Source organism: Ahaetulla prasina, chromosome 1 (genome assembly GCF_028640845.1).
Source record: "Ahaetulla prasina isolate Xishuangbanna chromosome 1, ASM2864084v1, whole genome shotgun sequence".
Lineage (NCBI taxonomy): Eukaryota > Metazoa > Chordata > Lepidosauria > Squamata > Colubridae > Ahaetulla > Ahaetulla prasina.
In genome coordinates, this window is record NC_080539.1 from 284,046,382 (window position 1) to 284,061,446 (window position 15,065).

A 15,065-nucleotide genomic window follows, 5' to 3' on the forward strand; every position below is an offset into this window, starting at 1 on the left:
TTTCCTTTGAATAGGCAGTGTAAACATTTTTCCATGTTTTAATCTGTCACACGGCTTATATGTCCTTCCTTTGCTTTTCGTTAGCCTCTATGTCTTGGACATTAGTTGTTGAGTGTTGGTCTTTGGGTACCACAAAAAGGGGGAATAGAGCAAAAGGGGGAATATCTACCTTTGGCTTCTCAGTATGTCAGAAAGTGGCTTCTTTTTCTGAGATCCGTATTCATAATTCCTTTGAATTGATATTGAGAAATTTGAAAAAATATATAGTTGGGTAATATTAATTTCCTTTCTGGCCATCCTGATTTTGTACTTCTGGCAAAAACCAAGATTCATATCCTTGGGTTTCAATAATTGCTGCTTTAAAACAATTTGTAACTTTATCTTTCACAGTAATGGCCTATCTATTGGACTAGTTGTCTGTATCTTTCTGCTATTAATTTGGATGGGCTTTTCTTTCATACATTTATTTAGAAATCGGTTCAGTCATCGCTTTTCCGGAGACGCTTGGGAATCCGGGCTGCCTTTGAAGTTCTTTGTTCTTTGAAAGAGACTACGATCAATAAAAATATGTAAGTGAAAGACATCTTAAAGAACTGGTGGAAAATTAGTTTACTTTATTGATTAGCCCTTGGGCCGTATCAAAGGGCAGAGTTCCAGATACAAATTATTACTAAAATCCAATAAAAACATGAAAATGAAATTGGAATAAAATACAATAATTTAATATATAGATAAATAAAATACGATAAAATTATATTTTGCTGTCATCCCTACAGTCTACCCCAATCAGTCCCATATATGCCGATCTCAACTGAACCATTTTGCTCAAGTACTGTGCGGTGTTAAATATTAATTAGTAATTGTGCCTAATTATGCACAAGGTATGTTTGTGTGAAGGCTGGAGAGCAGAAGGCTTCATGTGGCTTTTACTTTCCTAGCTTGAGTGTCCACCTTTCCATATATTCTGCTTTTGGTTTCCTAGCTTGAGTGTCCAATCTGAAGCTCTTCTTCAAGTCCTTCAGAAAGTAAAAATGGATTCCTATTGCAAAGAAGCAATCATTAGGGTAGGACATCATTTTTTGTTAAGTATGTGTTACTTTAGTTTGTTTTAAAGATACTGTTTTTACCAACCCATGAAATCTGTGTGATAGATACCTGTTTCTATCCCATGTGTAGAAGCTGGAATCTTGTCCCCCAGGAGGGCTGTCAGCTACTCAGTTTCAGACACTGTTTGATGAACTTGACAAGCATAAAGTTAAAGAGGTATGAGACTAGCTATTGCTGATGTGGTTTGTATAAACCTGTGAGCTATAAATACTTGAATCTATATAGATATGTAATGAAATGGAAAAACAATTCCTGGCAATATCAAGAAACTGGACAGATTTTACACTGGTACCTGTCCTGTAGCTGCTATGCTTTTAAGTATTGCTCCCAGAAGCACGAAGCTGAAGCCTGAAAATGATGAGTGAGACCTCGTCGAAACGTTGCCTAAATACTCTCAACCTTACACGGGAAAAGACCCGAACATACCAAAACCTGCATATATGTATGTAAGAGTGTGTGTGTGTGTGTGTGTGTGTGTGTGTGTATATATATATATATATATTTCTGCCACTGTCATGGTATCCAGGCCCTCAAGCCTTTAAAGAGAGCATAAACTTAAGGAGAATCATATATGTAGCTAGTGTTCACATCAGTTCATTTAGTGAACGTAAAGTGACTTATGACCGTTTTCCACATGACGACCCATGATCATGTGATCAAAATTAAAAACCTTGGCAGCTGACTCATACTTGTGGTGGTTGTAATGTCCCAGGATGACATAATCACCTTTTGTGACCTTCTGACAAGCAAAGTCAATGGGGAAGGGGGATTTACTTAACTTCTAACTTACAGTGATTCACTTAACAAACGTGGCAAGAAAGGTGATAGAATGAGGTAAAACTCAGTTAACAAATGTCTCACTTAGCAACATAAATTTTGGGCATCTATTATAGGCGTAAGTTGAGGACTACCTGTAGTGCTTTCAATAGCAGACATTACTCAGGGATGTGCATCAAGCTGATGAAAGGTTATGCCCTTTTCAGACAATATCCCAAGGCCACATTTTCTTAAAGGCATCCTGTGAAAATGGTTCTTGATTGACTTTCTTATTCTGCTTTCTTTTTAGCGTCCTCCCAAACCAGATTATCAGTCACCATTCTTACAAGAAGTTCAGTTGATCTTTGGCCATCACTATTTTGGGTATTTAGGAAACGTTGTAGCACTAGCTAATATTTCCTGTGTATGTGTAAGTATATGGTCTCATTCGAGTCTTCTCTTTGTGAGTAACGTTCTTTCCATATTGTATGTAAGAAAAATACTTAAGAAAAGTTTTTAAGGTATTAAGAAATCTCTAACCATTTTATGTAAGTTAGCTTCATCTGTCCACTGAAGAATACAGGAGTTCTAGATTAAAGTTCCAGCACCCATGGTTTACACCACAAGCAGAAGATTGAAACAATGATCTGAAGCCATATCAGATAGCTTAAAAAAGGAATTATAATTAATACAATGCTTATCTGTTCTCTTTTCTTGCAAAAAGCTGATGGCTGGTCCTATGTCTTTTATTTTATTTTCACAAACTCTGTGAGATAGATTAGGGTGAGGCTATTCAACTGCCCTGCTGTATCTTAGATGCTTCATGATAAATCAGGATTTGAACCTAGATTTTATTTATTTTTATTTATTTATTTATTGTTGTCAATCATATATAAGATAACAGGTAAAAGTATAAACATAATTTGGATACATGAAAAGAGTAAGTAAAATAGTCAGATATTTTATCCAAAGGCTTTGCTGATATTCATGTTTACAATTGTATATAAGCAGGACATTGTGGGGGTAGCGTAGCACTGTGTTCCTGAATGTTATAGGCCTGGGGGATATTTTTCTATAAGCCATTGATTGCACCATTAGATTATTTTAGGAGTCAAATAAAAGGCAGCTCAGTGATTAGTTCATATAGGACTGGTGAAATTAGCTTAGAAAACCTGGAGAATTGATTGGCATGCAAATGTTATAACTTTGTATCTAACAAACAGTAATCAGTTGGTTGACTAATATTTTTCATAGACTGTAATTTTTCATGACTACTTTATATGTTCTAGATCGGGGTGTCAAACTCATGGCCCGTGGGCCGTCACGTGCTGGCCACGCCCACCCCTGGTTTAGCGAAAGGGGAAAAAGTCCTGATACGTCACGTGACGATGACGTGAGTTTGACACCCCTGTTCTAGATGCATTATTTATAATGTACCACAATTGTTTTGCCTCTGATAACCTGTGAACATTTTCCTTTCTAGGGAGTCATGGTAATAGATGCAGATAAGCCACCTGCTCTGCGAGATGACTTTTTTTTAGGGGTAAGACCCATCTATTCCCGTGAGATACCCTGTTCTTGTTATTCTCTAAAAGCTCTGATTTTAATTGCACTTTCACTCTCTTTTTTCAAGGTTACAAACTGTTTCTTTATTTTTTACTACCTTCTGGAAATATTGCTGAAATTAGTGGCCTTGGGATTAAAAAGATATTTATCCTATCCAAGCAACATATTTGATGGACTTCTGACTTTGGTTCTGATGGTAAGTGTCATGGAATTATTTCCATTCTGCTTTTACATAATAGTTCTTCCAGAAGAGTTTTCAAGAAGTGCTTTTCTTTTTTTGAAGAAAGCTCATAAAGATATTCCTTTGAGCTTTATGAAAACCTCTTTATCTCTTCTGAGGCCATGGTTTCCTTTTTTCTAAGTGGGTGTGTCTGTCGTTCTTTATATGTGTGCAAATAGCAATAGCATTTAGGCTTATTTACTGCTTCACAGTGCTTTAGAGTCCCCCATCTGGTTCCTCATTTTACCGGCCTCAGAAGGATGGAAGGCTGAATCAGTCTTGAGCTTGTGAGAATCGAACTGCTGAACTGCCGGCAGTCAGCAGAAGTAGCCTGCAGTACTGCATTCTAACCACTGTGCCACTATGGTTTTTAAATAAGAGAGTGGGGTGTGTGTATGTGTGTGTGTCTAGTTATATATGTACATATATAGTTGTCTGTGAAGCTAGGTAGATGTGGATCAACTCACTCTTCAAACGAGATATTTGACATTATTCAAATGAGATGTTTGCTGAGAAGTTAACTGTATTTAGCACTCATTAATTGAATGACAATTAATTTGGTATTTTGCCTAGCATTGCCCTTATTTTTAATTTCATTTCTGGCTAGGATGCCTGCATGCACACATGCAGACATACACACATGTCCAGGAATGATTTTAGTGGAAGTTGGGAGTTAAAATGGGCAAACTATAGGATTTTATTTGTGTTTACCACTTTTACCCTGTCTAATCCTATGGAAGAGGTGGTGGTGCTCATCTTAAATTCAGAATTGCCTTCCTTCTGAATTAAAAACTTGTTGAGCTTAGATATTGTTCCTTTCCTTTTCCCATGTTATACTTGAATAATATTGTCTAATGAATGATCTCACCCAATGATGAATAAATGGCCTTCTTAATCTCTTCTTCCTCGCATCCTTTTGCTGCCTTCCCCCTACATCTCTTCCCAGCTCTTGAACAACATTGGGGGGTCATTGCGGATGCTGCTGAGATAGGAAATCATTTTGCTAGCTTTGCGTGTTTTTGCTGACAGATGGACCTGCTATACCCCAATCAGTTATAATTTTTACTTTTTACTTCTTCTCTTCTCAAAGGTTTTGGAGGTGTCCACATTTGCTGTATATGGGTTTCCTCATCCAGGCTGGTATGTGTTTGGTTACTTTGGAATTGGTATCTGCAGCAGTGTTTCTAGTAACAGCTGATTATGTTCTGTTGGAATATTGGAGTGGAAAACTCAAAAGCAGAAGCTGTTTCTTACATTGTGTAAAATGATTTTTTTTCTGACTGATTCAGTTATTTGGAAGTATCAAGGTACTCTTTTAAAAGGGTGTGAATATAAGATCTATGTTTCTACAGACAAAAGACTACAATATTGGGATTTTGCCACATAGCATTTATATTGCATGTCTCGGTAAGGAAGCTTTATAAAAAGGAGTAAAAAAATAAAAGTTGTATAGATGTGGTTGTTCTTTTAACTAACCAAAACATAATTTTAGCCATGCCAGATGTTGAAAAAAAAAGGGAAAATCCAAGACCATACATAATATGCCAGGGATAGGGGTTGTTCCTCTGCCCTGGTCCTATTAGACCTCTCAGCGGCTTTTGATACCATCGACCATGGTATCCTGCTGCGCCGGTTGGAGGGGTTGGGAGTGGGAGGCACCGTTCATCGGTGGTTCTCCTCCTATCTCTCCGATCGGTCGCAGACGGTGTTGACAGGGGGGCAGAGGTCGGCTCCGAGGCGCCTCACTTGTGGGGTGCCGCAGGGGTCGATTCTCTCGCCCCTTCTGTTCAACATCTATATGAAGCCGCTGGGTGAGATCATCAGTGGCTTCGGTGTGAGGTACCAGCTGTACGCGGATGACACTCAGCTGTACTTTTCCACACCAGGCCACCCCAACGAAGCTATCGAAGTGCTGTCCCGGTGTCTGGAAGCCGTACGGGTCTGGATGGGGAGAAACAGGCTGAAGCTCAATCCCTCCAAGACAGAGTGGCTGTGGATGCCGGCATCCCGGTACAGTCAGCTGAGTCCACGGCTGACTGTTGGAGGCGAGTCATTGGCCCCGATGGAGAGGGTGCGCAACTTAGGCGTCCTCCTGGATGAATGGCTGTCTTTTGAAGATCATTTGATGGCCGTCTCCAGGAGAGCTTTTTACCAGGTTCGCCTGGTGCGCCAGTTGCGCCTCTTTCTAGACCGGGATGCCCTATGCACGGTCACTCACGCCCTCGTGACGTCTCGCCTGGATTACTGCAATGCTCTCTACATGGGGCTCCCCTTGAAGGGCATCCGGAGACTGCAGTTAGTTCAGAATGCGGCTGCTGGTGATAGAGGAGCCCCGTGGCTCGTGTGACACCTATCCTGCGCAGACTGCACTGGCTACCTGTGGCCTTCCGGGTGCGCTTCAAGGTTTTGGTAACCATCTTTAAAGCGCTCCATGGCATAGGGCCGGGTTACTTACGGGACCGCCTGCTGCTACCGAATACCTCTCACCGACCCGTGCGCTCTCACAGAGAGGGACTCCTCAGGGTGCCGTCAGCTAGGCAGTGTCGTCTGGCGACACCCAGGGGAAGGGCCTTCTCTGTGGGGGCTCCCACCCTCTGGAACGAACTCCCCCCAGGACTTCGTCAACTTCCGGACCTCCGAACCTTCCGTCGTGAGCTTAAAACACATTTATTCATTTGCGCAGGACTGGACTAGATTTTAAATTTAGGTTGATTTTAATTGGTTTTAGTATTTATATCATTTTTAATTAATTTGGCTTTAGAATAAGTTTTTTAATTGTGATCTTAATTTGTATTTATATGTTTTTATTTGCCTGTGAACCGCCCTGAGTCCCTTGGGAGATAGGGCGGTATACAAATTTGATTAAATAAATAAATAAATAAATAATAGCCTGAATCTTAACCATTAGTCTCCATTCTTGAATGATTTTGTTGTCATCATTTCAAGATTAAATATAAAAGATGGAGTTTACACATATTTGCAACAGTTTTAAAGGTGTTGTGATCTGATAGTTTTAATGCTGCTGGTTGCTCCTCTTGTTTTGCCCTCTGCAAATCAAATATCTTTTTCTGTTTTTCTAGGAGACCCGAAATGTTGGGCTTGCTATCTCTATGGGACATGGTTCGTCTAGCAAATATGCTTATTGTGTTCAGATTTTTACGGATCATCCCAAACATTACAGTAATTACATTTTTAAAAAAAAAAATAATAATTTTGCTTTTCTCTCTTAAGACTAAAGAATGCCAAAAAATAAACACACTAATAATTCTTTTCTCCCCCCCACTCCAAAGTTCATGTCTTTAGTTGCCAGTACACTTCTGGATCTAGTGAAAAACATAAGAACCTTTGCAGGAATTTTGGTGGTAAGTAAAAATACAAGAAGAAGATTGATTTGTGTATCTTTGTTTATTCCGTTGTCTATGAAATAATTTTTGTCAAGAAATATTGGCAATTTGTGGAAAGGAAATAAATCAAATGTAGTTGGGTTTTTTTTTTAGGGGCTGCCCATCCACTCTATCTTTCTATCTCTTTTTTTTGTCTTAATACTGAACTTGATCAAGCACACAGAACAAAGATAACAATAGCTTTATCTGGATGGGACCTCCCTAGGTTTATAGGCATGAATCTATTGTAAAAAAATAAAATTAAAAAAAGACATGGACTAAGAATGAGCTGTGAGCTTCCAGGATCTATGGAATACTAACAGCAGCTGACTCATGTAAAACTAATTGGTCAGCTAAAGAGAGTGTAATCTATACCAGTATATACCTAGTCTTGGGGGTGGAGGGAGTGAATGAAAGGCATACTTCGAAAAAGTACTTCCCAGAGAAAGAGGATATTTTTAGATGCAGGGATATTTTCACAGACAAATGATGCCTTTCATATTTTCCACTTTTCCTTTCTCTCTTGTATTCCTGTTAAAGTATTCAGGCAAACGTAAATTGCTATGTAGAATATCATCAGAAGACATTATAGCTGGAGGGATACAGTGATACCCACAAAGGCTGTTTAGGGCATGTTATCAACATTTGGTTTTCAAACCTTAGGGGTGCTCAAAAGTTGTGAATGCCTTGGAGATTGTAAAGATATTTTGGTTACTTTAATTTTTATGTGCTTGGTAAGTAAGTACATATTGTAAATACCATAGCTTTTTAACATTTTGTTTGTTTCATGCTGGTTGGAGTCTTTAATGGGGCTGTTTTTAAGGAACGGTGTTTTGCACAGTGAGGATAAATGAGTCCTGCAGAGTTAATAGACTTGGTGTCAGTGGGGAAAGCTACACTTGCATGCCTTCTACACATTTCAGGAGTATTTCAGGAATGGAGAAAAATATTTTGTGATTTTTAAAAAAAAGAAATCAAAGAAGGAAAATGCTTATTGATATTTAGACAATGTTTGGGAACCAGAGAAATTCAAGGGCGACTGAGATCCTCATAACATCTCAAAAAATTCAGTTCTAGGGTGCTGCTTGCTTTTAGGGTTTTTTTAATTATTATTTTAAATCGAAAACTAATGGGGAATCTTTCCCCAGTCTTATTTATCTGCTCTCCCCAAGATACTCAGCTATGAAAAAGGTAGGAGCCATATAAGAATTTAAATAAAGTGTGTGCTATGTTCAAATTTTCAATGTACCAAATTATTCATACAGTATTTGTGTATGTGTGTGTGTTTGCAAGCACATCTTTGGAACAGTCTTAGGTATTTGTGTATGTGAACAGTATTTGTGTATGTGTGTGTGTTTGCATGCACATCTTTGGAACAGTCTTAGGTCCTACCAACTACTGTACTGGACAGGTCTCTGTAGTTCCCAACAGTTTTGGAAGTGGTTTGTCATTGCCTTCTATTGTTGAGGAGAGTGTGACTGATCCAGAATCACTATATCTGGCTTTGTGACTAAGGCAGAACTATAATTCACAGTCTCCTGATTTCCAGCTTGGTGTCTTTAATCACTATATCAACAGACAGACTGACACTCTGTTTTTAGCTCTCTCTTTCTCAAAAGAAAAAAATAATAATTAAAGTATAAGCAGTCCTCAACTTAAGACCACAATTGGGATTGGAATTTCCATCATAAATCAGAACAGTCATAAACTCTGACAGGACCTGATTTTCCAGCCATTTTTATCATAGTTGTTAAGTGAATCCTGGATCGTTAAGCGATTCATCATTTGTTAAATGAATCCCGCTCCCCCAATTGAGTTGGCTTGTCAGAAGCTCGCTGGGAAGGTTGCAAGTCACAATCACGTGACCGCAAGATGCTGCGACTGACATAAATGAGAGCCAGTGGCCAAGACCCAAATTGCGATCACATGATTGCAGGGATGTTGCAACTGTTGTAGGTTTCAAGACCGGTTGTAAGTTTTTTTAAAAAAAAAATATTTAATTTAATTTAATTTAATTGATTTTCTATTAAATACATTTGTTAGTACTTAATAAACATCGTGTTGTCTGGGTATTTAATTTGCTTAACAATACAAATTACATTCTTAATCTCCACCCCTTTTTTCCCACCATTGGTAAAATAAATTCCATGTTTGATCATATTCTACATTCTCTTTCTGCTTAATTTTCAATGTCAATCTATCCATTTCTGCACATGGACAGGTTATAAGTTACACTTCCCAAGGTCACTGTAACTTTGAACTGCTGTTAAACAGTCATAAGTCAAGGACTCCCTGCAAAGATGCTTATCTCTTGATGACTACATGGACAGGTCCATGTGATTTGTTTGGGAACTTGTGGTAGTAGTTTACCAGAATGTTTTCTTTTACTTAGTCATGTGTATGGCTGTGGGATTTCCTGTACTCTCTTATCCAAGTACTTTTAATATTCTGAGATTAGCAAAGATCAGTTAGATTCTGATATCTCTTACCTTGGAGTGACCCAGAGTCTTTGCTGGCTTTGCTGGCTGAGGAATTCTGGGAGTTGAAGTCCACAAGTTTTCAAGTTGCCAAGGTTGGAGACCCCCGTTCTATTGGATGTTATATAGTAAATGTTATTGGACAATTCCATCAGGTTGCAACAGAGGGAGAAAGAGAATCATTCTAATTCTATCAGCAGTTATGGTCTCAGTTAAATAGTTCCTATCCTTAACTTTTTCTGTTCACTTGTGGCCTTTCTGAGAATCATCTTTAAAGATTAATACCTGAATTTGTTTCTCCTACTTCGTCATCTCCTTATCTCTGATGATACTTGCATTATTAATGGATCCTTTGAATTATAATCAGGATCAGTTATATTTCAAAGTGGTCAGTATTGACTTCCGATCCGTTATTATCAACAACAGTCCATTATTGTTATTGATGTTATTGTTATTTGTGTTATTTATTAAAGTGGTATTTATTAAATTATTTTCATATAATAACTGTTGCGACAATCCAAAAATTCATAAAGGAGTCAATGAGCTGAACATTTAATTGTTGGTCCCTACGAATTGGGCAAAAGAAAGCATTTTATTTATTTATGTATTAATCAAATCTATATAGTTGCCCATCTCACAAAAATAGTTGCATGATGTATTCTATTCATTCTACTGCTAGATTGCTGAAAGGTTAGGCGTCAAGAAACCATAAGTCCCTCAACAACTGTTATACTATGGAAGAGGAGAAAATTTCTTTCTAGAATATTTGGTCTCCTTTGCATTAATCCACAGTGATTATTACTTCATGGATTTAGATGTATAATACTGTTATCCTTTCCTAATAGTGTAGCCATGGTTAGGTCATGGTTAGATTTTGCATGCTATTCCTGCTTTAGAAAGAGATTCTAGAGTAGAAATATTATCATTCAGATTTAGAATGGGTCTTAATAATTAATTTGACTTTCTATGATTATCACAAGGAGGAGAGCCCCACCTGTTGGCAGGTTTATGCATTGCAGGTTGAAAATAATCCAGTGCAATTAAAATCTTTTAAATAGTTTGGCAGATATTTCATGGGATTTTTCCATAACAGAGTCATAAATACTAACAATTTTCCCAGGCTCACTGAAATGTTTATTTTCCTTAAAGCAAGGCCAGAAATAACATGTGTGTATGAGAAAAGGAGGCATACACATACAATTTGTGTATGCCGCATGTTGACTCTATTCTAAGGGACGCCGTTAGATTTGCTGTGATACTCTGTTCGTTCCTTTAAAAAGAGTGGCCCCATAGATAACATTTGAAAGCATTTATGTGATCATTTTTATAAAAGGAAGTTGACATTTTTAAAAAAAAATCACATACAGATGTTATGATGCTTTTCTGCCAGAAAGTACTTAGTGCCCATCTGCAAATCAGGGTAATGAGAATCACAGTGAAGTAATTAATTGTTTGAAGGAACATCTATTATGTGCAGAAGCACTGCAGCCTACCTCAGTGTACAGGCTGTATTTATAGGAATAGCAGTGGAAAGTTTAGGTTATTGGGATATTTGGCTGAGGCCCCCGAAGCAATGTGAGTGGATAAGCTGTTATAATATTAGGAAGAGCATTACAGGGTTAGAAAGCATATAAATAGGAGGAGGATTTAAATTTTCTGGAGTGTCTGTATCTACTTTTAAAACAGCCAAACAAGAGTCTTTTGTATATTTGCTATCTTCATTCCCACTCTATTTTTATAATTCAAAGTTAAAAATTCTCCTTTTGTTCCTGGAAAATACAAGCTTGACTGTGGATAAGTCCAGGTAACAAGGCAAGCCAGAAATAAAGCATATCCCTGGATTTACCAGTTGCTGTTTTTTCCAGAGCAGTTTGCAGTGGTTTACAGCAAACATTCTTGTGCAGTCTGCTGATAGCTCTGAACAAAAAAAATAATGCAACTCTATTCACGTAGATGAATGAACATCAAATCATGGGGTCACTCTCCTGGAAGTATGATGCAGACAGTAGTGTAAGCTTAAACAACGGGGGAGGAGAAGTCAGAATTCAACAATAATCCACACTTCTGATTTATTACTAAATGAAACTTACACTGTGTTGTTGCAACGTTCTCAGTTGACTTCAGTATCATGTCAACTTTTATTTCACAGGTGGCTTTCTATGCATTTGCAATAATTGGCATGGAGCTGTTTGGAGGCGCCATTACTCCCATGGGCAATGTCAGGTAAGATGGGAAGCCAGCATGCCATTCCTGCTTGCAAGAAGGCCAGAAGATACAGTTGGTCTGCGTACAGCATGGAAATAGATCTGTAAAACTGCTAAATTAGAACCCAATAATAAGAACCCAATTCTGATGTTCCTTGTGCAAATTAGGCTAATTTCTAAGATAGTTCTCAATTTACGACCATAATTTGAAACAGTGGTGGGTTGCTCCTGGTTCAGTCCGGTTCTATAAAACCGGTAGTAAAACTGGTGGGAGGCTCCACCCACCTGCCACGACATCATCATGGGTGATCTGCGAATGCGCAGAAGCTTCTGCGCATGTGCACGCGCGGTCCCGTTGCGAACCAGTAGTAAAGGTAAGTAGAACCCACCCCTGGTCTGAAACTTCCATTGGTAAGCAAAGTGGTTGTTCAGTGAGTCTCACTCGATTTTACATTTTTTGTCACAGTTCCCACCTTGGTTGTTTAGTAAAACATATTCATTAAGGGCCGTGGGTGGCTCAGGCTGTAAGATAGCCTGTTATTAAAAACACAGCTGCCTGCAATTACTGCAGGTTCTAGTCCCACCAGGCCCAAGGTTGACTCAGCCTTCCATCCTTTATAAGGTAGATAAAATGAGGACCCAGATTGTTGGGGGGGCAATAAGTTGACTTTGTAAATATACAAATAGAATGAGACTATTGCCTTACACAATGTAAGCCGCCCTGATTCTTCGGAGAAGGGCAGGATATAAATGTAAATAAAAAATAATAATAAGTGAATCTAGCTTTCCCCTTTAATTTGGTTTGTTGAAACCAACAGGGAAGATTGCAAATGGAGATCACATGACCCTGGAACACGGCAACTGTCATAAATAAAGGCCAGTTGCCAATCGCCTCGATGTTGATCATGTGACCATTGAGATGCTGCCATGGTTGTGCGTATGAGGACCGGTTGTAAGTCACTGTTTCAGTGCTGTTGTAACTTTGAATGGCTGTTAAACAAATGGTTGTACGCTGAGAACTACCTATATAAGGCTACAGAGAAAGAGGGATTTTTTTAAATTAAAATCATCCTAGATATTTCTAGAAATTTCAGAAATACTGTTTCTAGGAATAATTATCTGTAAAGCATTGATTAAACTTTGAAGCTGACAAATTTCTATAATAAAGATAGTCCTCCACTTACGACGGTTCATTTAGTGACCGTTTGAAGTTACAACGACACTGACAAAAGGGACTTGTGACTGTTTTTCACACTTATGAGCATTGCAGCATCCCCATGATCACCAGATCAAAACTCAGACGCTTGGCAACGGACTCATGTTTATGACAGTTGCAGTGCCCCAGGGTCAGGTATCTCCTTTTGCGACCTTTCACAGGCAAAGTCAATGAGGAAGCCCGATTCACTTTGCAACCATGTTACTGACTTAACAACTGCCGGGATTCACTTAACAACTGTGGCGAGAAAGGTCGTAAAATGGGGGAAAACTCACTTAGCAACTGTCTCACTTAGCAATAGAAATTTTGGGGTCAGTTGTGGTCATATGCTGAGGACTACCGGTACTGTATTTGCCACTGACATTTACCTGTCATTATAAATGAGCCTAGAAAACACTTTTCTACTACCCCACATCATTGCCAGTCTGCCAGCCTATCTGATATGTTAAGCCTGTTCCCCATGTACTAATGTGGATTTGTACAGTTGCTTCTCTCTACTGCCTCTTGAACATGTGAACCTCCACTTCCTTTTTCAGCACCTTCCAGTACACATGCTTCTGTTGCCCTTTATCAGTGCAACTCCTCCTATAGGACCTCTTGCTCGGCTTGAGCAGGGGGCTGGACTAGAAGATCTCCAAAGTCCCTTTCAGCTCGATTCTGATTCTGATTCTTCTAGCTTGTAAGAGGGAGAGTGGTGGCACATTAGCTGCCTTTGATGCAGGATAGCAGGGCAGAGGCTATTTCTTTGTTGAGCCATCGCTAGGACTAGTGGTGATGGACAGCAGGAAAAAACATTAGCAAGAAGGTCCTCCTTGATCCCAAATGTAGAAATATTTCAGAAGATAAGAAGCTCAACTTCTCTATAGCGCTGAGCTTTGGAAAGTATTTTGGGAGTGTGGCATGGCATAGACCCATGATGGCGAACCTATGACTCACATGCCAGAGGTGGCACACAGAGCCCTTTCTGTGGGCATGCGTGCCATCGCCAGCTGCTCTTTTGATTTGGTCTTCATGCGTACCAAAGCATTGGAAGCCCGAAGACCAGATGGCCAGTGCCCATGCGCTTATGCAGGCCTAGACTATTCGGTTTTCGGGTTTCCGGTGCTCCAGTGTGCACAGTTGTGCACACATTCCAGTTTAGGAACTCAATGCCAAAAAGGTTCTTCATCACTGGTCTAGGCCTGTGATGGCAAATCTATGGCATGTGTGCCGGAAGTGGCACATAAAGCCATCTCTCTGAGCACGCCAGCCGTTGCCTGTTGCTCTTCCGGGTTCTGGCGTGCACATGCGCACCGGCCTGCTGGTCTCGTGCACATGGGTGTGCCGGAAACCGGAAGAGCAGCTCCCTGGTGCGCATGCGCTCGCTTGGAAGCTGAGCTTTCAGTTTCTAGCGCACGCATGTGCGCCGGCCAGATGGTCATTGCGTGCACATGCGCACCAGAAATTGGAAGACCAGGTGACCGGCACACATGCGCATGCCAGAAACTGGAAGCTCAGTTTTTTGGTGCGCACATGCACACTAGGGAGCAGGTTTTCCGGTTTCTGGTGCTCCCCTGCACGCCTGCGCCCGCTTCTATTGTTGACTCAGCCTTCCATCCTTTATAAGGTAGGTAAAATGAGGACCCAGATTGTTGGGGGGGGCAATAAGTTGATTTTGTATATAAATATACAAATAGGATGAGACTATTGCCTTACACAATGTAAGCCACCCTGAGTCTTCGGAGAAGGGTGGGATATAAATGTAAATAAATAAATAAATAAATAAAAATATTTCAGCACGCAGTGCTGAAAAGGTTCACCAGCATTGGCAAAGACTCTTCATTTTTCTCCCATTTGAACCAGAGGTGCAAGAATAATCCTCAGTTTTGCACTGGGTTTACTTCAAAACTTCAGCATGAGGTCTACATTGCTAACGGATATATTTCTGGCGAGCTGGTTATATTAGTCCAAATATATGGAAGCATGGAAAGAGGAATTTATTGCTATCGTGGGCCAGTTTGCTCTCTTGTGGAAGAATCTTTAACAATAGTGTTTCTAAGATTTCAACTGTGCTTGAAAGTCAAGCTTATAATTTCATCATAATGAAGAAAAATCACTGAATTTGGGTAGAGATATATATTTTCTTCTTCTTCTTTT

The 15,065-nt window shown here is 39.5% G+C and overlaps 1 protein-coding gene across 2 annotated transcripts in view; it reads left to right on the forward strand.

Annotated features, from left to right (window-relative positions):
• The window catches only part of TPCN2 (two pore segment channel 2), a 53,123-nt gene that overhangs the window by 25,001 nt on the left and 13,057 nt on the right, over window positions 1–15,065 (forward strand). For both annotated transcript variants that reach the window (XM_058161395.1, XM_058161403.1), the window contains 10 exons: window positions 472–569; window positions 983–1,064; window positions 1,177–1,263; window positions 2,174–2,293; window positions 3,347–3,406; window positions 3,497–3,625; window positions 4,740–4,789; window positions 6,730–6,829; window positions 6,940–7,011; window positions 11,659–11,732. In XM_058161395.1, the coding sequence (XP_058017378.1) occupies window positions 472–569; window positions 983–1,064; window positions 1,177–1,263; window positions 2,174–2,293; window positions 3,347–3,406; window positions 3,497–3,625; window positions 4,740–4,789; window positions 6,730–6,829; window positions 6,940–7,011; window positions 11,659–11,732 (872 nt within the window). The remainder of the gene's footprint in view (window positions 1–471; window positions 570–982; window positions 1,065–1,176; window positions 1,264–2,173; window positions 2,294–3,346; window positions 3,407–3,496; window positions 3,626–4,739; window positions 4,790–6,729; window positions 6,830–6,939; window positions 7,012–11,658; window positions 11,733–15,065) is intronic.